Source organism: Globicephala melas, chromosome 12 (genome assembly GCF_963455315.2).
Source record: "Globicephala melas chromosome 12, mGloMel1.2, whole genome shotgun sequence".
Lineage (NCBI taxonomy): Eukaryota > Metazoa > Chordata > Mammalia > Artiodactyla > Delphinidae > Globicephala > Globicephala melas.
In genome coordinates, this window is record NC_083325.1 from 9,154,005 (window position 1) to 9,178,615 (window position 24,611).

At 39.6% G+C, this 24,611-nt stretch overlaps 1 protein-coding gene across 3 annotated transcripts in view; it reads left to right on the forward strand.

Moving 5' to 3' along the window:
• TMEM131 (transmembrane protein 131) overlaps nucleotides 1-24,611 on the forward strand; it is a 192,575-nt gene that overhangs the window by 60,046 nt on the left and 107,918 nt on the right. For all 3 annotated transcript variants that reach the window (XM_030838893.2, XM_030838891.2, XM_030838892.2), the window contains exons 3-4: nucleotides 4,150-4,190; nucleotides 12,964-13,032. In XM_030838893.2, coding sequence (XP_030694753.2) covers nucleotides 4,150-4,190; nucleotides 12,964-13,032 — 110 coding nt within the window. The remainder of the gene's footprint in view (nucleotides 1-4,149; nucleotides 4,191-12,963; nucleotides 13,033-24,611) is intronic.

Consider the following 24,611-nt stretch of genomic DNA (forward strand, 5'->3'; position numbering starts at 1 on the left):
ATGCAACAGAAGAATGGAGTCTGAATTGTGGGTGGGAATTGTGCTTATCTTTGTAGATGCACAGTGAAAAGATCATTTGCAGTATGTCAAGCGTTACCAACTTTAAGTATCTGCGATTCAGTGAAGTTTACTTTGAAATATTGTAGGCATGTCTTATATTTGGTAGAAGATACAGAAATACATGGCACAGACATTTTCTAGGGCCCTGAGTACTCCTGACAGACCCTTATCTCTGAGCATAAAGTTCAAAGGTTTCCACTAATCAGATGGTGAACTAGGAAATCTCAGTCTCTTCTAGGGATTACTTCATAGTTTGGTGAGCTGACCATCTTTTTTCATATGATTACTGGCCATTTATTTTTCTTTAAGTGATTTGCCTCCTGTTCTTTGCTTATATTTCAATCACAGTATTCTTTTCCCCAGTTTCTTTCTTTTTCTTTCTTTTTGCTGTTCAGTTATAAAATACTTACGTAAATAGCAGATCTTTTCATTGTTACTAATGTAACCCTTTTTTTGCTTGATTTTTCTCTTCTTTTCTGGGGGATGGGGTGCGAGGAGGCGTTTACCTTGTTTATTTTTGCTCATTCTTCGGCTTTCAACGTATTTGAATCCTTTTGTGTTAGGTATTTACAGTCTATAGTTGGGCTTTGTTTTTTCAACATGATCCTTTTGTCTTTCTTAATAGACGAGTTTATCTCTAAATGAGATAATCATGCTATATACGTGTTTAATCTATTCCATCTAATTTTTATGCCTTCCTTTTTGTTTTCTCTCAGTTTCGGGGCTTAAGTTTCGGATACGTATTTAAGATATGTTTAAACCTTCATTTCTCAAATTACTTCAGAAACAAAGTAGTGTCTATTGTGATCTTTCCTTTTCTCTCAATATTTAGTGTTGCGCTGAGATTTTTATTCTTATTATAGTTAAATGACTTTTCTATTTTGTGGCTTATACTTCAAAAACAACATTTACTTTCTGTTTTTCTAACCTTATTTCCACAGTTCCTTTACTGTATCTGCTTATCTTTCACAAGACAGCTTCCTCATTTGCAATTCTTCATGAGTAATCATCTTGCCCAGATTGTCTTCATGATGATATTTTTTTCCCCTCCAGAAAGTATACATGGGTGCTACACTTCCTGAGTCTCCTTTCTGTCAGCTCCAGATGGGGACCACAGTTTGGCATGTCCTAGAATTCTTAGGTTGTACTTTCTATTGAAGTAAAAGTGACACACAGTAAACTGTGCATGTTTAAAGTGTATGATTGTTCGACATATTATACACCTGTGAAAGTATTCCTGCAATCAAGATAATAGATATATGTATCCGTGGCCCCCAAAAGTTTACTTGTGACCCTGGGTAATCCCTCTACCCTCCTCTCCATCTCTAGGCAACGCTGATTTGCTTTCTGACACCATCAGTTTATACTTGAAATCATTTTATATAAATGGAATCGTATAGAACGTACTTTTTGGGAATTTGACTCAGCGTGATTATTTTAAGAGTTATCAATGTTGTTGCATGTATCAGTAGTTTATTTCTTTTTCCCCATTCAAATGTTATTTTCTGTTCTTTTAAAAATATTTTTTCTAAAATAATAAAGAAATATTTAATAGAGAAAAAGAAAGGTTCCTAGTCTTTGAGTTTACTCTCTTTTTATTGCTGAGTAATATTCTACTGTTCTATCCCATACCACAATTCATATGTCACTTCATCTGTTGATGGAAATTTCGGTGGTTCCAGTAACAAATAAAGCTGCCATAAACATTCATGTATAAGTCTTTGTATGGACTTATGCTTTTGTTTCCCTTGGGCAAATATCTCAGAGTGGTCATATGGTGGGTGTTTTAAGTTTAACTTGTAAGAAATTGCCAAGCTTCTTCTAAAATGGTGATTCTGTTTTACATTCCCACCAGCAGTGTATGAAAGTTCCAGTTACTGCACATCCTTGCCAGCCCTCAGTATGGTCAGTCTTTTCCATTTTGGACATTATTGTAGGCTGTAGTGTATTGTTGGAGTTTAAATTTGCTCTCCCTTGATAACTGGTGCTGAGCATCTTCTCATGTTCTTAACGGACATTTGTAGAATTGCTCATTTTTTAAAATTGGGTGGTTTTCTTATTATTCAGATTCATAAGTTCTTCATATGTTCAAGATACAAGTCCTTCATCAAATAGGTGATTTGCAAATATTTTCTCTCAGTATGTGGTTTGCCTTTTCATTTTCATAGCAATGTCTTTTGGTGAGCGTATTTTTAAAAGTTTGATGAAGTCCAATCCATCAGTTTCTTCTTTTATGACTAGTGTTTTTTTTGTCCTGTTCATGAAATCTTTGTCTGTTTGAATGTTGCAAATATCTATTTTTTTGTTGAAACTTTATAATTTTAGTTTTTATGCTTAGAACTATGATTTATCCAAAATTAATTTGAGTGCCTGGTGTGATACAAGGGTAAGGGTTCATTTTCCCCCAAGCTTTGTTCAGTTGTTCCAGCACCATCTGTTGAAAAGATACATGTTTCTCTACTGAATTACATTGATGCCTTTGTTGAAAATCAAGGTGACTATAAACGTGAGTTCGTTTCTGAGTTTTCTCCAGTTCTGTTGATCTGTGTTGTCTGTCTTTATACTGGTGCCACACTGTCTTGATTGCTGTAGCTTTTTTTTCTATTGTAGTAAAATATGCATAACATAAAATAACAATTTTAACCATTTTTAAGTGTACATTTCAGTGGCATTAAGTACATTCGCATTTGTTTCTGCATCACCACCATCTAGCTCCAGACCTTTTATTTTCATCCCAAACCGAAACTGTGTGCCCATTAAACAACAATTCCCCATTCCCCCTACTGCAGCCCCTGGCAACCAGCATTCTACTGTCTGTCTCTGTGAATTTGTCGACTCTAAGTACCTCATGTAAATGGAATCATATAGTTTTTGTCCTTTTGTGACTGGCTTGTTTCATTTAGTCTAAGTGTAGGCTTAGTTTTCAAGGTTCATCCATGTTGTAGCATATGTCAGAATTTCCTTCCTTTTCAAGGCTGAATAATATTTTTTTGTATGTATACACCACATTTTGTTTCTTCATTTATTCATCAGTAGGTGCTTGCATAGCTTCCAGGCTTTGCAATTGTGAATAATGCTGCTATGAACATGGATATCTAAATAACTGTTGAGTCCCTGCTCTCTGCATTCAGTTCTTTGGGGTATAAACCTAGAAGTGTGATTGCTGATCTTCTAATCCGTATCCTACACTACAGCCAAAATAATGTCTTTAACACTTAAATCGTCTAGACCACGTCTGTGTCTCTGTTTCTCCCCTGCAACTTCAGTCCCCTTGTACTACATTTAGAGTACAACACAATCCAGACTTCTTAGCATGGCTTCTTACCAGGGCACGACACAATAGGGCGCTGCCTCACCTCCAACCTCATTTCTGCTTCTCTCCCTCTTCTCTCTAAACTCCAGCCACATAGACCTGCCATCTGTTTCTTGAGCATCCAGGCTCTTTCCTGTACTAGGACCTTTGCACGTGCTGTTTTCTCCACCACCACAAAATCCCACGTCCAAACACAGCTCTTCTTTATCCTTTAGGTTTCAGTATAAATGTTATCTCTTCAGACAGGGCTTCCCTCATGACATATTTAAGCATGTCACCTATTTATTCTCTTTCATAACATCTTTCCAATTTTTCCAAAGTCCTTTTATTCAATGTATAAACACATATTTATTTCGTTTTAAAATAACTGACTCCGCCTACCCCTACCCCGCCCCGTACCTCAAGCTCCATGGTGGCAGGAACCATAATAGACCAGCACCTGCACACAGTTGGGAAGGAGTGAACAGTAGAGACACGGGTAGCCTCACACAGTAATTGGAAAGAGGACTCTTCTCATAGGATGTATTGGTTTGACAAGCTTCTAAAAATCAATCCTATTACTTTGCATTACTTCCATGTGTGTTTAAAATTTAATCCAAATTATTCTCTCATTTGAATTATATGGTGTGACAAATCATTTCATAGGGATCAGGTTTAACCTGAAAGTAAGTATAAGGTCAAAGTTGAAACTGTAATAAAATATGTTGGATATTCTGTATGTCTGTAGTATAAAGATTTGGTTTCCATGTTTTCACCATTGTTTTCTTCCTTCACAGACTGAGACAACACTTGGACTCAGTTCATACCAACAGAAAAGGTAAGGCAGTAATAGGTATATATATATATTTTTAATATATAAAATTTTATGTATTTAGTAAGATACTGACATACTTTTAGGTCTTTCTGGGGGATTCCCGCTCTCCGTTTTCCCCATACTTTTTTTGGTGAGGAGGGAAAACAAATAGTAAATCACATTATATCATGTATTTCAAGTATTGTGTATGGAAGACCAAGTTTAAATCTGAATTTGCATGTCGTGCATTGTGTAGCATTCCTTCCGCATCACATGCAAAGGGGTTTACTTGTAGCTGAAACTCCCCTTGCTTTGGAAGAGTTTCGGCTTTATAGCTCCCAGTGACCTCTCCCATGGTCCTCCCTGCTTTTTATGGGCTGAGCAGTGCTGCCCTCAGTTGTCATCAAGGGTCTACCTGCAGGCCCCTGGCAGAGGAAGTTACCGTATAAGGAGAGATGATTCTAATTACAGGAGACCCTAACTGGTTGTCTTGTTGACCCCCCTTGTTTGACACATGAGGACTCTGAGATTCTTAGAACCAAGGGATGTGCTAACAAGGTTAGACTGGCAGGGTTTCAGGTAGAATTCATTATCTTCTGATCACCAGCCCCGTGTTGCATTCCCTTTGATATTCTTATATCAAGTATGGAATCCTTCAGTGTTCGCTGTGTTTTCTCTCTTTAGCCAGAAGAGCGATATAGAGTTAGTTAAGAATTAGAGGGGAAATGCTTTGAAAGAGGCATAGGGGAGCCAGTGGAGGCACATGAAGGAAAGTAGTCGTGATGGAGCTTACATGGTAGGGAAGAGAGGTGAGAGTCTGCACAGTCTGCTCTGTGCTGGGGCTGTGGGTACACTCCCTGCCTTGAGACGTCTTGAAGGACAGTAGAGACACAGCTTCTGATGAGGTTATAAAGCATATGTGTTGATGAAATGACAAAGGCAATCTGCTTTCTGAAAGAAGGTGGCTCACTTGAAGAGTATATTATAATCCAATGATAGAAGCCTCAGGGCTTAGTTGTAGGGGATCAGGTACCTGAGACACATGGGTGTGCCTCACATGGTGTCTCACTTTCATCATCAAAACAGTCCACAAGGCCTAAGGCACAGCTGAGGTGAAGTTAGCCTCTGACTGCGGCTCCTGATCTCCACTACTGGCTGCCTCTACCAGCTTCTCCTTGGGGGTACCCCCGTTTCTGCTGAGCATTAGAGATTGCTGAGATGGACGCTTTGTGGTTTTGAACTCCTGTAGTCATCTCTGCGCCAATTTCTGACTTCTTGTACTCCCCAGTTGTATAGTCCATTTGCTGCCCTGTGACTCTTCTAGTAAGGCAAGAGATTCAGCCCCATCCTTTCTTGTATTGCCTATACATGATCTCCTGAGTGAAAACTCTCATTCTGTAAGTGAAGCTTAACCTGCTCCAGGGAAATTTATATCATGAAAAGCTTAGTTACAAAATGATTCTGTAACTAGTGGTGGTGAAGCTAGTCTCTGGCTACCATTTGCTCCGTCTCCACCACAAAGGTTACTATCTGCTTCAGCCCCAAGGGCTTCCAGCACATTCCGCAAAGAGAAGAGCTGCTGCTTTCACGACCTCAGGATCATGGGAAGTAAAACTATGAAAGAATTTTCCAAGATACTCTTTTTTATGTTTCTCTCCTACCTTCTGGTTCACCCTTTCTAATTTGTGTTAATACAGTTATCAATTACATGATAATATTTTGTTTAAAAAGATGCCAGCTACATAATATAATGGTGGATAATGTGCACATAGTGTTCCATCAGTGTTTATTTTAGTTGAACACCAAAATGTTATAATGAGTACCAGTAATGATTTAATATTTTGGGACGTGAGGCCACCTTTTATGAATGTCTTTTCCTAGGGTTGTGGAGCCCTATGGTGGGAGATTAGGAATTAAAGAGACCTGAGTTCTGTGTTCACCAGATGTGTAGCCTGGAGAAAAACTATTTAACTGCTCTGAGCATGACTTTCATTTGCAGACTGGGGAAGATCATTTCTCGGCCTGATGTATCTTATATGTGATATAAGGCTATGCATTATATAAGGTTGCTGTAAGGACCAAATGAGAGACTTATTTGGGTAACAGTAGTTTGCAAACATTAAAATGTTACATAAGTTGTGGGTGTTGGTTAATTTATTTGTTCAGTCATTCAGCAAATATTTACTGGAATCTTTACATACACCAGGCATTGTTCTAAGAATTAGTGATTCAGTCATTGTGTTTGTTATCTATTGCTATGTAATAAATTACTTCCAAACCTAGAAGCTTAAAACAGCAGACATTTATTATTTTTCTGCTTCCGTGAGTGAGAAATTTAGGAACAGCTCTACTAAGTAGTTGTGGCTCAGGGTCTCTCGTGAGATTTCAGCCAAGACATCAACCGAAGCTGCAGTCATCTGAAGGCCTGGTCCCGGTGGGTCCTCTCCAAGATGGCTCACTCACATACTATTAGCAGAAGGCCTCAGTTCCTTACTGGCTGTTGGCAGGAGACCTTAGTTCTTTGCCGTGTGGAACTCTCCGTAGGACTGCTTGAATGTTCCTGTGTCACAGCAGCTGGAGACCCTAGAGCAGGAGATCCAAGAGAGAGCACAAGGAGGAAGCCACAGTGTCTTTTGTAATTGGGTCACACAGTCACTTCTACCATATATTATTCATAGGAAGTTACCCCCAAGGAGAGCAGAATTAAGCCCCCACCTCTTGAAGAGAGGCAGATCAGAGAATTTGTGAACACATTTTAAAACTACCACAGTGCTGGCTGGGCCAGATAGTCAAGACTCCTGCCCTGGTAAAACCTGTGTGCTAATGGGGAAAATAGACAACAAGCCACCAAATAAATGAACAAAGTATCAGTTAGAGAAAGGTCTGGGATAGACAAGACTCCATTGCTTCTTTAGATTTGACCATAACGAAGGCCTCTCTGAAATGATGTTTCAGCTTACCTGGTGAAAATCTTAGGGCAGAGCATTTCAGACAGAGGAACAGCTAGTGCAAAGGTTTGATATTGGGAGCAGTGTTGTTATTATATTATGTTGTTATAAGAGCTGGAAATGTTGGTGTATACAGTTAGGTAAGAAGGATACATGTGTGTATCTGTGTGTGTATGTGTATACACAGTGTCCACAAGAAGAACCAGAGTCTTCTGATCTTTAAGTTTCCTGGTATCTCTAGGATATAAGCCAAAAATACTGGGCTACGGAGTACTTTTCAAATTAAGGTGGTTGAGGTTCTTTAATTGACTGTATAGTTTGCTTTTTATTAAGTACAACCATTTTGGTTGCCTACAGTTAACCATAAGCATCTAGAAGATTATAGTTAGAGCCAGAACTTGCTAATACCTTAATGGCAGATAAAGTCTGCTCACAATTGCAGTTTGTCTAATATCTGTTATAAATTTTGTGAAAAAGTTAAAAGGAATGTTCTTAAGTTGTTTTTTAAGATTCCATTTGGGTTTATACTTAGATTAATTTTCTAGCTCTGGAGCTTTTAGCCATACATGAAGTGACATATATGCAAAAAACAGTACTACTTTGCATAGATCTTGAAGACTGTAGTAATTTTGATGGTAGACTTAAACCCAGCCATATCAAATATTATAATAACTGTGAATGGTTTCAACACCAGTTGTCAGACTAAACCCGTCAGCCGTCGGAAGTGGCTATGATGAACCCCCTCAACTTTTGATTGTTCAGTGAAGTCTTTCTCTCTCCTTGATTTCTGAATGACAGCGTTGCTGGGTATAGTATTGTTGTTTGACAGTTATTTTCTTTCAGTAGTTTGAATGTCATCCCACTCTCTCTTTGCCTACAAAATTTCTGTTGAGCAATCCACCTGTACGGTACCTCCTTCTTATCTGCGGGGCATACATTCCAAACACTACACTGTTACTGATAGTACCAAACACTATATATACTCTGTTTTTTTCCTATACTGACAGTGGATCACATATACAGCAAGGGTACAGTAGACAAAGGGATGATTCATGTCTCGGGCAGGGCAGAGCAGGAGGTTTCATCATGTTGCTCAGAAGGGTGTGCAGTTTAAAACATGTATTTTTTATTTCAGGAATTTTTCATTTAATATTTTCAGACCATGGTTGACCGCATGTAACTGAAACTACAGAAAGTGAAACCACAGTTGAGGGGGGACTAATGTATTCTTATGGGGTGGGGAGTGGGGTGTTCCTTGTATGTGATGTGTCACTTTTGCTACTTCCAGAATTCTCTCTTTGCCTTTGACTTTTGACAGTTTAATCATAATGTGTCTCATTGTAGGCCTTTTCAAGTTCAACCTGTGTGGGGTTCTTTGGGCCTCATAACTCTAGATGTCCACTTATCTCTCCACAACACTGGGGGAGCTAGATGTCCACCGTGGGCTCTCTCTTTCCCATCTGAGAAACTGTAGGCGCTAGGGGGCCCTCTCAGTGCAGCGCTGTACCAGCCTGGTAGAGAGGTGATATGACCAGAGTATAGCCATTTCTCTTACCTTTCTAATACAGTTTTTTTCTTCTTCTTCTTCTTTCCTGCTCTCTGTGGTCCAAGGATGTTCTTGAGCCTCACCCCTGTATTTTGGGATTTTCACAATGGTATCTCATCTATGGGTCGTTGTTGGGTGGTCTTCTTGTGAGGGGGACTGAAGTCAAGAATGACCTATGTCACCATCTTGATGATGTCACTCCCCAAAAGACATCATTGATAATAGGAAAAGGAGGGACAGGGAGAAGATACAGTACATACATTTGACAAAGGACATGTATCTAGAATATATAAAGAACTCTTAAACTCAAAATTAAGACATCCCAGTTAAAATACTTTGAACAGACACTTTGCAAAAGAAGATATCTGATTGGGCAGTAAACAAATGAAAAGATGTTCAACATCATTAGTCCTTAGGGAAATGAAAATTTAAGCTAAAATGGATTTATTGGAAAATATTGATATAGGAGTAATCTGTATCTTTTCTCTTAAGTCACTATATAGCTGTCTCTAATAAAAGTCATACAGGGGACCATTTTAAACTGTTGGTGACTTTTTAAAAGGTTTTACTTGTTAAAGTGGTTTTATTCCCCTCTTATTTCTGCTTGCAACACTTACTGTGGATCAAGCTACAAAAGAGTAGTTCCCAAGTGTGAGAGTGGACATAAAAGTGCCTGTTTCTGGGCTCCATACTAGATGTAAGGAATCAGAATCGAGAGGCGCGGGGCCCTGGAATCTGCATTTCTGCAAGCATCCTAGATGATTAAGATGTAGGTAGACCACAAATCATTCGTTATGAAATACTGGGCCGAAGAGAACCTTTTGTTTAGGTAGTAATTGCCCCTAGAAAAATATTTTAAATTTCACAGTTTAAACAAATTCCCAAGGCTCCAAGAATGTTTTGTGTGCTTCCTTGGGAAGGTCTTGTGTGCCTAATTTCGACCTAACAGTTCACCAGGCAACACAGATGTCATGTATCTCTCCAGTTGTTCCCGCGCTTGAAGTCAGAATAGCCCTTATTCATCTCCTTCTCCCCAAATAAACAGTTAATGTTTTAGTGAAAATAAAATATTGTATTGAGTTTCAGAAAAAATACAATCACTGCCGAAAGCATAAAATCATGTTATTACTTCTATAATGTCTAAGATTCGGTTTCTTTGAAATTGACAAAGGGCACCGTTTTTCATATTGCTTCTTCCCCAGTTTATTTTTCAACATTATGGATTTGTAGACATTTGCTTTCTGTTAATAAAGCACTAAGGAGTGTCATGGCCATTCTAAATAAACAGTAGCAGCCATTTCAATCAGCTGTAGGTATGTGATAGCTATGTTATTGAATTTTGGGTTTTGTTAAGATAAGATTATCCCTATGACAATTTGTGTTGTACCCACTCAAATATTAAATTGGTCCTTAGATATAGATCTGCTGTTGTTTTGAAAATATGCATTTATTTATGAGAGAATTATCTGTTATGTATTGTCCCCTCTATCTCATATTCTGTGAGCATCCTGTAAGTGTCACGATAACAATTGGCTGGACACCACTTCTTTGGAACATTTTATGGGAGGTCTTAGCCCACATAAGGCACGAAAAAGGAAAACAAGGTCTAAGGATTTAAAAGGAAGAAACAGAATTGTTGTTACTTGCAGGTGATCTGTCTACAGAGACAATTCAAGATAGTGATCATTTTAGCAACACATATAATGGCAGGGGAAAATCTAAGAGAATCTATAGACTGTTAGAATTAACTCACCAAAATGCCTGGGTTTAAGATCAGTACCCCCAAATCAGTAACTTTTTAATATAAAGCAATAACCATGTATATCTATCTGCCTACTTGACATCTCCATCTAGATAAGACATCTCAAGTTTAAATGTCTAAAACAATACTCTTGAATCCCTACCCAACTACCCTTCCCCACTTCCAACCTACTCTTGCATGTCATGACTACGTATCCAGTTTCTCGGGCCAAAATCTTAGAGTTAAGTCATCTTGATGCCTCTCTTCTTTCTCTTACACTCCAAAATCAATCCATCAGCATGATGTCTCTAGCTTCCAATAATATTCAGAAAAGAGCCACTTCTCACCACCCTCCCTTGCAGTCATCCTGGACCACAGTGGCTGTCCCCTCCTCTCTGGACAACTGCAGGGCCTTCATGCTTCACTCTTGGGCTCATGCAGTCTCTTCTTCATACAGCAGCCAGATTTGACCTTTTAAATGTGTTAGATCATGTTACTTCCTTGCTCAAAACACTGTAGGCGCTTATTGTTACACTGAGGATAAAATCCAGACTTCTGCAAGGAGACCTGGCCTCTGTACCGCTCTGGTCTCAGCTCCGGTCTCCTCCCCCTCCTTCCTGTACTCTGGCCACTTCAGCCTCCTGGTTCCTCATCATGCCAAGGACATTCCTGCTTTCTTCCTCCAGATCGCCACCAGTCAGGTCTCAGCCCCAGTGTCCCTCCTCAGAGAGACCGTCTATGTTCCTGCTGTGTTTGATTTGTCTTTATATGCTGGACGTCATCACGTGATGTGTTCTATTTTGTTTTCCCCATTGGCATGTTAGTGCCATGAGAACAGGCTCTTTGTTCTCATGGCCCAGCCACTAGACAGCCCCTGACATTCAGTATATTTGTGTTGAGTGAATGGGGTGTGCACCGCACCTTTTTCCCTTGCCTGGCCACTTTAAACATTTCCACTTGAAGTTTGGGGATTAGGCTCTCAGTTCTGTGAGAGAAAAAAAAACTGTATCTTAATCTCCTTTGTATCTCTAGCATCTAACACAGTCATTGTTTATATATGTGTGAATTACTGACTTAGACACATTTACTTTATGCATTAATTTTTTTTTTCTTGACTGGATGGAGATTTTATGTAAGTGTGAGTTTCACACTGTTAAAACTGATGAACTCATCAGTATCTATTGTTTTAAAGGAGCTGAAGAGTATCCTCGTTACAGTATGTCTAAGAAGGGCAGAAATCAAGAGGGGGTAGATTCTGTACCTCTGGCTACATGTGGCAGCTGCCTTGTGAGGAATTGTGCCTTCATTTTCCCAGTGTCTTTAGTTTTGTGCTTTAGTAAAGTATAGTCTTACATTTGGTCTTTTCCTTCTCGTGTTTGTCATCTTTAATGTTCAACATATGTAGAAGGATTGTCAAGCAGCACAGAGTAATACTCTTAATTGCTAAGGCTAAAAACACTTTTAAACCTTATTTTTTTAAGCTCAATTATTCCACTGCTCAGACTATTTAATCTTTATTGAATTGAGTTAAATCTAGATCTTCCACATTTTCTGTATGTCCTTGTCTATTTCTATTGTATTTCCTGAATGAAATTACATCATGTGAAGCTTGTGCTCTTTTGAATTGCAGAGGTGATGGAAATAAAGTAGTCTCACAGAATGGGTTTTGCTCTTACATCATTTCTTAAAATACAGCAGAAAGATAATCTACTGTTTAGAAACTTTAGTGTCTGAATGACTTTCTCCCTCTCTCAGTATGTAAACATGACTTTAGGTATGCGGACCTCCTCTCCAAGGTTATTTATACTTTGCATCAATGTTAGGTCATGGTGATGTCTAGGAGGTTTGCTTATTCAGGAATCTGTTTTAGTGAGAAGTTCTAGTATCAAGGGGAATAGTTAGAAATGATACTCAAATATTTAGGCCAAGGCATCATAGATCAGTATGTTCCAAACTCTCAGATTAAAAAGATATTTCAGTTCTTGGAAATTTCTATCCCCAAATTGACTCTTGTTTAGTTCTTTGACACTCTAGTTACAATGGGATCATGAGTTTTTATCTCTATAAATTGCCTTCCAAGTACAAGTAATTATTTATTGTTCATTGTACATGTATTAAAAATCCAAATGAGACAGTTCCGTGGCAGTCCAGTGGTTAGGACTTGGTGCTTTCACTGCGGTGCCCCAGGTTAAATCCCTGGTTGAGGAAATGAGATCCCTTAAGCCGCATGGTGTGGCAAAAAAAAAAAAAAAAAAATCCAAATGAACATATTAAGATATATTGTTATCAATTATATCAACCAAATATATTTCAGCAGTCTATTTGAGCAGTTTCTGTTTTTGCATACCTTTGAATAGGAAAAACACTCCTTTTTTTCCACCATTTTTTAAAACAAATGTTTATTGATTTCCTCTAATAAAAAAGGAACGCCATATTTCTAATATAAGACTCCACTTTTCTTAAAGAAACTTTATCATGACAAAACTCAAGTGTCTGACTTTGGTTTGGGGAAACACATATGTTGAAGAATTGCTTCTTAGGCTGTTTTCTTTTTACTTACAGTATATCTCTGTACCGGGGTAATTGCAGACCTATACGATTTGAGCCACCAATGCTGGATTTCCATGAACAGTAAGTTTAAAATTTTCAGGCCATAGCAATATTATATATATTTTATGCATGCATTTGTCTTGCCTTTTGCCTGTGTTATCTTGTATGAGAAAGTTACATGTTTTAGTCATCAGGAAAGTAAATAATGTTGAATACAGTTTGAAAATGGGAAGTAAGTATCTGTTATGAATCTAACATATAATATTAAAGTTTGAAGTTTGAAAAATATCCACATTTTGGAGTCTCTGGTTCAGAGGATCTTATCTTCAGAAGCAGCATTAAACTTGGTTACCTTTCTGATTAGCACTTCATTTCCAGTTTTATTATTTAACGTTTTTCCTTGTGGATGTGGAAGAATATATTAATTTGTTTGATGTATATGCTTTTAAATTACAAACTTTTATACATCATCAAATAAATAATATTATCACCAACCCAGGAGGCCAAACAAAAGCAGATCCTACAGGAAGACAAGGTCCAACCACAGAGTACTTCCTCAAACCATAGTTCTGCTTACCTTCTGCCTCTGGGTCTCAGGTTTTGCACATCTCAGATACACTGAGGGGAAGACAAGTCTTCACCCGTATTTGGTTCCAACCCAATTTAGCAGGTAGGTAAAGAGAACATCTTAAATGATATAACTTCTAGAGTAATGCCACTCTGGTAAGTTAGCAGAAGAAAGGAAGTTTTTTTAAATTTGTTTGTCCTTTTTTTTTAAAATAATTTTTATTGGAGTAAAGTTGATTTACAATGTTGTGTTAGTTTCAGGTGTATGGCAAAGTGAATCAGTTATGCATATACATATATCTACTCTTTTTTAGACTCTTTTCCCATATAGGTCTTTACAAAATATTGGGTAGAGTTCCCTGTGCTATACAGTAGGTCCTCATTAGTTATCTATTTTATATATAGTAGTGTGTATATGTCAATCCCAATCTTCCAATGTATCCCTCCCACTCCTTTACCCCCCCCACCCGGTGACCATAAGTTTGTTTTCTACATCTGTGACTCTGTTTCTGTTTTATGAATAAGTTCATTTGTACCATTTTTTTAGATCCCACCTGTAAGCAATATCATATGATATTTGTCTTTGTCTGACTTCACTCAGTATGACAATCTCTAGATCCATCCATGTTGCTGCAAATGGCATTATTTCATTCTTTTTTATGGCTGAGTAATATTCCATCGTATATATGTACCACATCTTCTTTATCCATTTGTCTGTCGATTGGCATTTAGGTTGCTTCCATGTCCTGGCTATTGTAAATAGTGCTGCAGTGAACACTGGGGTGCATGTATCTTTTTGAATTATGGTTTTCTCTGGATATATGCCCAGGAGTGGGATTGCTGGATCATATGTTAGCTCTATTTTTAGTTTTCTAAGGAACCTCCATAGTGGCTGTACCAATTTACATTCCCACCAACAGTGTAGGAGGGTTTCCTTTTCTCCACACCCTCTCCAGCATTTATTAGAAGAAAAGAATTTAAAAGGGAAGTCGGTAGGGGGAGCTGTATGCAGGTCTATTCTGATTCAATAAATGAAAACTGTAATTTTTTTAATGTTGTCAAAGTTGTAGTTAACCGTTTTCTACTAGTGAAGACATTAAATTTAAATAATTTCTGTTTAAATATTTCAGGGTATTTTTAAATTTGGAAGTGTATTAATCTTTTGATTTGAAACCAGGTACCTGAAACTGTTCTTCTACACTAAGATGTTAATGTCAAGTTTTCATTTAGTTTTTACATGTACCACAGTAGGCAGCCTTGCATTTTTTAACATTCTTTAATTAATTCTGTAATAATTTCTTTACAATCTCAAACCTAGAATAATCAAATATATCAGTTATACTTGTATAAAACCATGGTAGAGTAGTCAGCATAAGAAGAGCTATCTGATAACAACTCCATCTTTTCAGGTGTTTACAGAGATCATGGATTTTTGGGGTGGGGCTGCAGAGAGAAGTTTGTGTGCTTCCTTTTGTACCTACAGATGGAATCAGTATTTGCAAGTAGTCGTTATATAAATAGTAAAATTGACTTGTGGGTGTTAGGTTTAAAGACCATAATGTTCAGATAGGAAATACATCACTGTTGTTTCTGTCCTGTAAAAAGGTTTAGAAACGATGTTGAGATGGCAAAAACATAGAGTTCTTAATCCAGTCACAGTAATATATCACCCGTAGTCTCCTTCTGTCAAATGCCAAGATATTTAATGAAACATGGCATGCATTTTGATCTTTAGCAAGAAGGTTCATTATTTTTAAAATAATGATGAGTTCTATCTCTCTGATGAACTCCAATCTAGGACTGTGGCATGGGCCATGTTTATGATGACACCATGAGCCTGGGGACAGAGGAGATCAGGGTACAGTAGCAAAACTTTAAGTCTAACATAGTGAGTATTCTTACTTTGAAAAGCTTAGCAGTAACCATTTTAGAGAGATTGTTTCAAAAGTTATATCCGGGCTTCCCTGGTGGCGCAGTGGTTGAGAGTCCACCTGCCGATGCAGGGGACACGGGTTCGTGCCCCGGTCCGGGAAGATCTCACATGCCGCGGAGCGGCTGGGCCCATGAGCCATGGCCGCTGAGCCTGCGCGTCCGGAGCCTGTGCTCCACAACGGGAGAGGCCACAACAGTGAGAAGCCCGCGTACCGCAAAAAAAAAAAAAAAGTTATATCCAACGTTTTTCACTTCATTTTTTTTTTAAGGGAGTTTTGAAAATTTCATGCATCCCCTGAGATAAAGAAATTTTCAGGTGTGCAAAATATCTGAATCGAAATTGGTAATTCCTGTTCCAAATTATCTGTCCCTCAATGCTTTACATAATGAATGCCCCACCCCTAAATAGGAGAAATTGAGATAAGGGCAAGCAAAATTCTGGACTGGTAGTTTTAACCTTTTTTGGATCATGGTTTTCTTTAAGAACAGATGAAAGCTATCAGAACCTCTTCCTTCCTTTCCCCAAATGCACACACACACAGTTGCACATACAAATAACATTTTGCACATAGGTTCAAGGGTTTTATAGCCATCCCCATCAAAGTCCATATCTGGATCCTTAAGCACTAGTAAAGAATTCCTGTTCTAGGCCACAGATTATTAAATCACCACTACAAAATTTACTGGGGTTTTGCCCAATATGCTAGCAGTACATGTTCACTGTGGTATACTTAGAAAATGCTCATCAAGAGAAAGAAGCAAAAATTTACCAGTAATCCAACCACCCAGAAACATAAACATTGAACTTCTATCCTTCAAGTCCTTTTTCTGTGTATCTGTATTTATTTATTGAGTTACAAAAATATAACAGTATTTTCTGACCATAAACTATTTTATAACCTGCTTTCTTTTTTTAAAAATAAATTTATTTATTTATTTATTATTGGCTGCATTGGGTCTTCATTGCTGCCCATGGGCTTTCTCTAGTTGTGGTGAGCGGAGTCTACTCTTCGTTGTGGTGCGTGGGCTTCTCATTGCGGTGGCCTCTCTTGTTGCGGAGCACAGGCTCTAGGCACGCAGGCTTCAGTAGTTGTGACATGTGGGCTCAGTAGTTGTGGCTTGCGGGCTCTAGAGCGCAAGCTCAGTAGTTGTGGGTCACGGGCTCTAGAGAACAGGCTAAGTAGTTGTGGTGCATGGGCTTAGTTGCTCCGAGACATGTGGGATCTTCCCAGACCAGGGATTGAACCCATGTCCCCTGCATTGGCAGGTAGAGTCTTTTTTTTTTTTTAACATCTTTATTAGAGTATAATTGCTTTACAATGTTGTGTTAGTTTCTGCTGTATAACAAAGTGAATCAGTTATATATGTACCTATGTTCCCATATCTCCTCCCTCTTGCATCTCCCTCCCACCCTCCCCACCCCTTCCCTCTAGGTGGTCACAAAGCACAGAGCTGATCTCCCTGTGCTATGCGGCTGCTTCCCACTAGCTATCTGTTTTACATTTGGCAGTGTATATATGTCCATGCCACTCTCTCACTTCGTCCCAGCTTCCCCTTCCCCCTCCCTGTGTCCTCAAGTCCATTCTCTACGTTTGCGTCTTTATTCCTGGCAGGTAGATTCTTAACCACGCACCACCAGGGAAGTCCCTAACCTGCTTTCTAAACATATATACTGTGCATTTTTTTATTCCATAGAATTTTCTGTTACATTATTTTGTGGTATCAAAGAACAGCAAATTGTATGGATATATTTTTTAAATTCATTTATTGTTTTAAACTCTTTGGTCTTATAATCAGTGCTGAAACTAATGCTTTTAAGCACAACCATTACTAGTTCCTCAGGAGAGTCCAAAAAAAATGGAATTAGGAGGTGAAAGGATATGCAGAATGTAAAACATTTTTAGTTAATATTTAGGCTAGAGAGTAATTAGGCGTCATGTACAAGGAGCACCGATAGCAATCAATGAATTAATCTACGACTGGAGAGGACGATGTGCTGAAGATGTGCGAACAGACAGATGCACACCACTACAGACGAGGGTTGGGTTATACGATGAAGAAAATTGTTTGAAGCAGACTGTGAGCTCTTGGTTACAGGTTAGACTGGACTGTCCCCCAAAGCAGCAAATTTATATGCTGCTGCAAAAGAGCGGAAACAAAAGGAAAAAAAATTTACCCTTAATTTAAACTTTTCTGTGTCCAGCCTGAGAGCACTGAAGAGTTTGTTTTTATCTCATAAAGGTAGAAGTGGATCTATAGAAGTAGGAATTGGGAGCAGATGTGAATACATGTATTAGGGTTCAATCAGAGGAACAGATCCAGTCAGATCCAGTGTTGTGTGTGTGTGTGTGTGTGTTTGTCCGTATATGTTTATGTGTGGAGTTTTTATAAGGAATTGGCTTATCTAATTGTGGGAGCTGGTTAAGCAAGCCCCAAGTGTACAGGGGCAGGCACTCAGGAAGGGAAAATTGCGAGCAGGCTGGAGCCTCAAGGGCAGGACCTGAATATTGATGTCCACGGGCCGGCACTTGGGGAGGGTCCCAAGGAAGCAGGCCAGTCTCACATCCAGCTGTTGTTGGGAGTCTCTTAGCTCAGATGACGGCCAAACTCTCTTTGAAAGCTCCAGGCATGTTATACATACTTTAAGAGGCTCCTCTCCAAAAAGAATTTTTCATAGAAGGTTTCATGCAGTCATACAGAAAAATAGAACAGATAGTGAATATATTCTTAAACTAAATTCAATAATTAAAAATTTTGCCATATTCATATTTTTGTTCATTTTTTTAATCATTTGTAGCAGACATAATGGCATTTCATGCCTACATTCTGCATAAGTACAGTACCATCATTGGTATTGTAAGAAAATTAACAGTAATTAGAGTGCCGTAATCCGTCTGTTTTGGTCAGTGCTGTTGTTGTTTGGTTCTAAGTGATAGAAATCTAACTGAAAGGAGTTGAGCAAAAATAAGGATATACTAGAAGGAATTCCAAGGACTGTAATATATTTGCAGAAAGTTCACAGTTGCAGTGGGACCTGGGAACGACGTTATCCAGCACCACTAGGCCTTTCTTCTGCCCGCCCCCATCTCTTATCTCTGCCCCACTTGCTGTTGGCTTCTTCTCTCCCACTGCCCGTATCTTTTCCCTACAATGATGAGAGCAAATCTACTGACTGTTCTTGAGACCCGCATTCTCTAGCCTCCCTTCCTCGGGGAATAATAGCTTCTTTTACTTTAGTTGGAAAAATCTCAGAGTAGTACAGTCATCACCCTGGCTTAGGTGAGGTGGCTACCTCATCACTCAGATAAGGACGGTGTTTGGTAGTGGACGTGTTTTCCAGGGGGTGTCTCTGTAATTATCAGGGTTTCACCCAGAGAAAGAAAAGTCATGCAGTGGGTAGGAACTCCAGTTGAAGCCCGTTACAACCTCCCTGGCCCATTGAACCTCCAGTGACCTTCAGTCCTCTGTAAAACACGCCTTCCCCAGCCTGCCTAGCAGAGGTAGAAACTGCCTTCCCCCTGCTTCCATGGTGTGGCGTTCACTCCACAGAGCTGGGATGGATCCACACCCAAAATTTGCTTTAGGCGTCAAGACTGGTTCACACACCAAGAAGGGCTGGAGAGATTTATTATCCTCACATAATGAAGCTTTCTGGGGAGAGCAGAGAGGGCTCCCAAGGTCTGAAAAATGGCTTGAGAGAGCAGAGAAAGGAAACTGGCTTGGCTCTTATGCTTAGGGGGTGAGGCTAGGCAGGCTTGCATGGTGTGAACTTCTTAGTAGATCGGAGAGAGAGTGTGCAGGCTTCCCTGTGGGCTTGCCCAGATGTGGGGCATAAGGTGAAGGGACATTGTGGGGCTTGAAAACTGTCAGCAATGAGACATCAAAACTGGAATTGGGTTCTTCATCACACCTGACATCCTCTGCTAACTTCTGTCAGTGCTGGTTATTGCTCTAATTGGTTCTTCTGACGTCTGCTTCCCTACTAGACCCGACTATCAAGATAAATACGCACTATTTATCTTTACATATCTGGCACATACTTCACACTTAACACATGCCGTACATTGTCTTTAAGTCCAGCAAGATTACCTGCTGACTTCTTCTGCTACAGTAAAATTCGTTTTGCATTTTCAAGTGTTTTTTGCAGCACTTCATTAAACATTTGCTATACCTTTTCTTCTTGATCCAGCAATGTACTGATTTAATTAATGCCCATGCTGTAAATGTTTCGTTAGCTTCATATGTCTAGCAGTAATTTTAGGACTTGAGAAGTAGCCTTAACAGAACACTTCATAATATTCTCTTCCAGAAATTGTAAGTAATCAGAAATCATTGTTCACTGTACCTTGACTTATGCACTGAAGTTTTGCCTTATGTTTTCTGTGAACTACTTCTACTGCTTGTGGTCATTTTTTCTAAACCAGAAGCCATTCTTAATTTTAAAACACCCTTTGCAGTAACTGGAAGAACTTTTGAGTCGGATGAAATTTATCACTCCAGGTTGCCTTCAGTTGCCAACCAGGGTCTCCAAGACGGTTTCCTGTCCTTTAGCAAGGATGCAGCTCTAGTTCCGTGGCTGCTTTCTAAACCGCCGTGGCCTCACTCCTCTCACTACCCTGGCCGTCCCTACCGCCCTCTAGAATGTCTTTGACGTTTGATCAAATTAACTTTCTTGAAAAATAGGCTTTCTTTGTTTACATCCGTTTTGTTTAAATTTATTCTTTGATTCTACTTTTTTGCCCCTTCCCTCTCCCTCCCTCTCCCTCTGCCCTTCTCTTCTTTCCCCCCTTCCCCCCTCTCTCTCTCTAGCAGTCAGCCTGGAGCAATCTTGGGCCTGACCACCACCTTCCCCCCACCCCATGCTTTACTCACCCCCCCCCGCAGTTATTTATGCCAGTGCTGTTAAATATTTTTCTGTTTCCATAACAACTCCTTTTCTCAAACATTTATTGCAGATTTAAAAGATTCTTTGGGTGGGATCTTGTTTTACTGAGTTCTTTGGTTTATATAATTATTAAGTGAAGAAAATCTTGATTTCAAATCTAAAAGTTTAAAACAGAGACTTAATGGCTTTTAAAACGGTGGAAATTGAATAAACTTGCTAAAAATGGAGGTGTTTATTGTCAAGTTCAGTTGATGAGAGGCATTTCTCCCTAATCACTTTTTGGTATTCCGAGAAAATCAAGTAGGCCCTCTTTTCTAAAGGGATGTTTGGTGCTTTTTAGCTTTCCAGTTTATAACTGTTCAACCAACACTCCAGCTCAGCCCTCAGTCTAAAATGTGTTTGAGACGATGGTCAGATTTTGTGGTAATCGAGTGGTCAAAGTAGTGCATATTGATTTGGCCCAAATTCCTGCCAAAAGTTGTGTTTAATAGACTGCTGTGTCACTGTCATTCACAAAGTTTGCCTGAGGGCAGCTACTCAGCCATTTCTTTGGCTGTTTCGTGGCACTGCATTGTCATCTTTCTGTGGCTAGAAAAATTGCCATTGACCACAAAATTGCAGCTTACTTTCCAAGCTAGTCTCTAATTCATGAGTGCTTCTTCCTAATTCTTTTGAGCCTCAGACTCTTGTAAAATATGGACAGTTAGTCAGAAGCTCTGCTCTTGAGAGAACAGCTGTATATCTCAGCTTGGTTTATCTATAAATAATTCACACTAACCCCCTTGGCCCTCCTCCTGTCTTTGGAGCAGCTGATAATGGAAACAAACTGGACCAGCACACTAGCAGGCATTTGAAAATCTTTGTCTTATTTTTAAATCTTACCTGTCTAGCCAAGCAGTCACACATGATGCTTATGACAGGCAGGATTCTAAGATGCCCCCCGATTCCTGGCCCCTAAGGTGCTCATTCACCTTCTCCCAATTGTATTCAATCAAACACTCATCTAGATGTTGCTGTAGAATTTTCAAAGAATTTTGAAAATGTAATTAAGGTCCCAAATCAGTTGACCTTTAAGATAGGGAGGTAATCTGGGCACCTGACCTAACCACACATGAGCCCTCTACATCTGGCTGTGGCAGTCAGAGACAGAAATGTTGGAGATTTGAAGCATGAGAGGTATTTGATGCAAGGGAGTTTCTTTGTGTTGGTTTTGGAAAGGGCAGGGGCCGTATGGCAAGAGGCTGAGAGCAACCTAAACGTTGCCAGCAACCTGCATGAGCTTAGAAGGGGACTTTGAGCCGTGATGTGTGAGACCCTGAGCAGATACACCAGTCATGCTGTGCCTGGACTCCTACCGTACAGAACTGAGAGATGATAAATGGGCATTGCTTTAACCCTCTCGGTGTGTGGTACTTTGTTAGGCAGCATAGAAAACTGATGCACTGCTTATTTACTCACAAGTAAATTTGTATTAGTACTTGAGCATAGTTTTCCATGGTTCAGTGTGACTTCTCTCCTCAGTCTTCCACTTTGTCAAGGGAATTGAGGAGAGGGAGAGGCAGGGGAAGCTGTTTGTATGAGGTCTGTAAGTTGGTCCATCCAAGGAGACCTCCCTCTGCTTCCATGGTCTGGACCACCTGGAACTGCAGGAAGCCTGCTCTGTGTGTGCATGAGTGGCTGGAATAGCCTGCTGACGCCTTCCCTCAGTTCTTGTTACTCCAGACTTCTCTCGGCAACGTAAGTAGATGACCCTTCTCCAAGGGTTCATTTCCGGAGGGTGTGGCTTAGGGCCTTTCCTCTTTGATCCCTAGAAGAAAGGGTAAGGCCAGCCTCACCGGCATTGCAAACCAAGCTTTCTGATCCACCCCTGCTTCCAGGCTCCTAGAACCTCCAGGCTTCTTTCCTTACCCCAGAGCCCTCTCCTGTAGCAGGCCATCTTCAGTCCTGTCTTCTTCAAGGATCCCCCAGAGTACTTGTCTGTGTTATACCCTGTCTTCTTTATCTAAACTGAGATTGATTGCACTGAGGTCAATGGAGGAAAAACATTAAGAACAAATTCATAGGGAGGAGAAACACTGGTTGCCAGGTAGCCTGTGGGACACTTGAATTGTAAAAAAGCCTGTTTGCTGAAAAAAGCACATAATCGGTGAACTTACAGGGTGGAAGGAGCACATTTTTATCTCTGTGTACTGTTATTCTACTATATGTGTATAAAGCTTGAGGAAGAAGAGTTTTATCTTCCATATTGTCTTTGTAAAGCTTCTTCCTGCAGCATCGTGGCCATAGTTTGAAGTCCCAGCTGGATCTGTACCTACTTCCCTAATTATGTTATGGTCCCGTGACCCTACCTGAGATCGCTGAGCCTGTTGGTTAAGAGGTCTAGCTCCTGAGAAAGTCTCTGCCTGAGCAAGAGGAAGTCCACGCACTGGGGGCTCCCGAGGGCACTCAGCTTCCTGCTTCCTAACCCTAAATGCGTTGTTGCAGACCTGCCTCTGGATGCCCCTCTGTCCCCTCCTCAGGGCCCAAGCCTTGGTTCACCTTTGGGTTTTTTCCTCATGGCTGAACCGTAAGCCACAGAAAGATTTTGAGCCTCGTGGTGGCTGGGCTGTAAACCACAGAACAGTTTTGGACCAGGTTTTGGCTTCCCTGCAAAGCAGGAAGCTCGCCTGTGGGATCCTGCCTCCCAAGGGCAGTCTGTGGGTACAGCCTCTTAGTGACCGCTAATGCCGCAGAATCACCTGCTCTCTGCTGAGAGACTTGAAGGGAGTTCATCTTCTCTACAGCCTTCCCGCTTCTGGCAAGAGCTGGTGGCATCTGCAGTGATGAGCTCTCAGAAGGGGAGTATGTCTTGGTTTAAGCCTTAGAGGCACCAGAAGACACTGAACCTCAGCAACAACAAAACTTCATGTCAGCATTATAAAGAAATTCTCAGATGGTGTGTAAAATAAAAAGCAGCACAGCCCATTTTCAAAACCTTAAAAATGTGTTAAATGCTTACAAAAGACAGTGAAGAGTTCTTATTTATATAGTTTGTGGACCTTATGCATATGAACGTGACTTTTTTGGGTAGTATGGAAAGAAGGTATTGTTATCCCATTCTAGAAAAGACAATGTTTAAAACAACTCAAGAGTCAACTGTAGATGAAGCTGCAGAAGAAATGAATAAAGTGGTGCTGAGTTACATTTGATGTTGATTTAGGTGATACAGAATATGAGAATCAAGCGAAATAATGTGACTGTGTTAGAAGTCAGGTTGAGCGCATGTAATTCTGCCCAACTTTAGACTTTGAGGGTTTTACCCCCAAAAGAAGAAGTCCTAATAAGGAAGTTAGACAAACCTCTAAGGAAACAGACTAAAACTTCTGCTTGGACAATAAAATGAGCTTTGAGTTTATTTATCATAATGTTTAATTATAACACTTCCACCCTAAGTTCTCTAATATTCTATTTAGATAAAATTTGTTAAAGTACTTTTCAAATTGAATTATTGAGGGGTCATATCACAACATATGGGGCTTCCTGTCTGACTAAACAGGGTTCAGCATTGATGGCTATATAAGAAGCACCTGTAAAGATAAGGTAGCATTGTTAACAGTGGTGGCTCAGATGTAGGTCCTCGGCAAATACCTTTTGATTCATTGACCTCAAGTAAACATCTCACATAGCAAAGCCACCTTGACTGATGTGGTCACTCTAAAGCAAAAGGAAGAGTAAAAGACTGAATGCTTTATTTCACTTTTATATGATGATGCTTAGCAATTATAGGGCAGTGTTACTTTCCAGAGTATTTTCATTACTTTACCACATTATTTTCACCTTTTTTCTTTTTTATGAAATATAATATACAGACAGAAATGAATAAGACATATGTATAGTTTTGTATCTGCCACCCAGTTAGAAATTATTCTTATGTAATTTTACTGTATGTAATTATATTTTAACATATAAATAATATTGTGATATAGCTCATTCTGGTTTTTTTCCAACTTTGAGATATAACTGATAAATAACATTGTAAGTTTAAGGTATATAGCACATTGATTTGACTTACACTGCAGAATGATTACCACCATGGCATTAGCTAACACCTGCATCACATCACATAATTAGCATTTCTTTTTTGTGGTGAGAACATTTAAGATCTTAGCAACTTTCAAGCGTATAGTACAGTATTATTAACTGTAATCACTATGCTATACATTAGATCACCAGAACTTATTCATCTTCTAACTGGAAATGTGTACTCTTGGACCGACATCTCTCCTTTACCCCCACC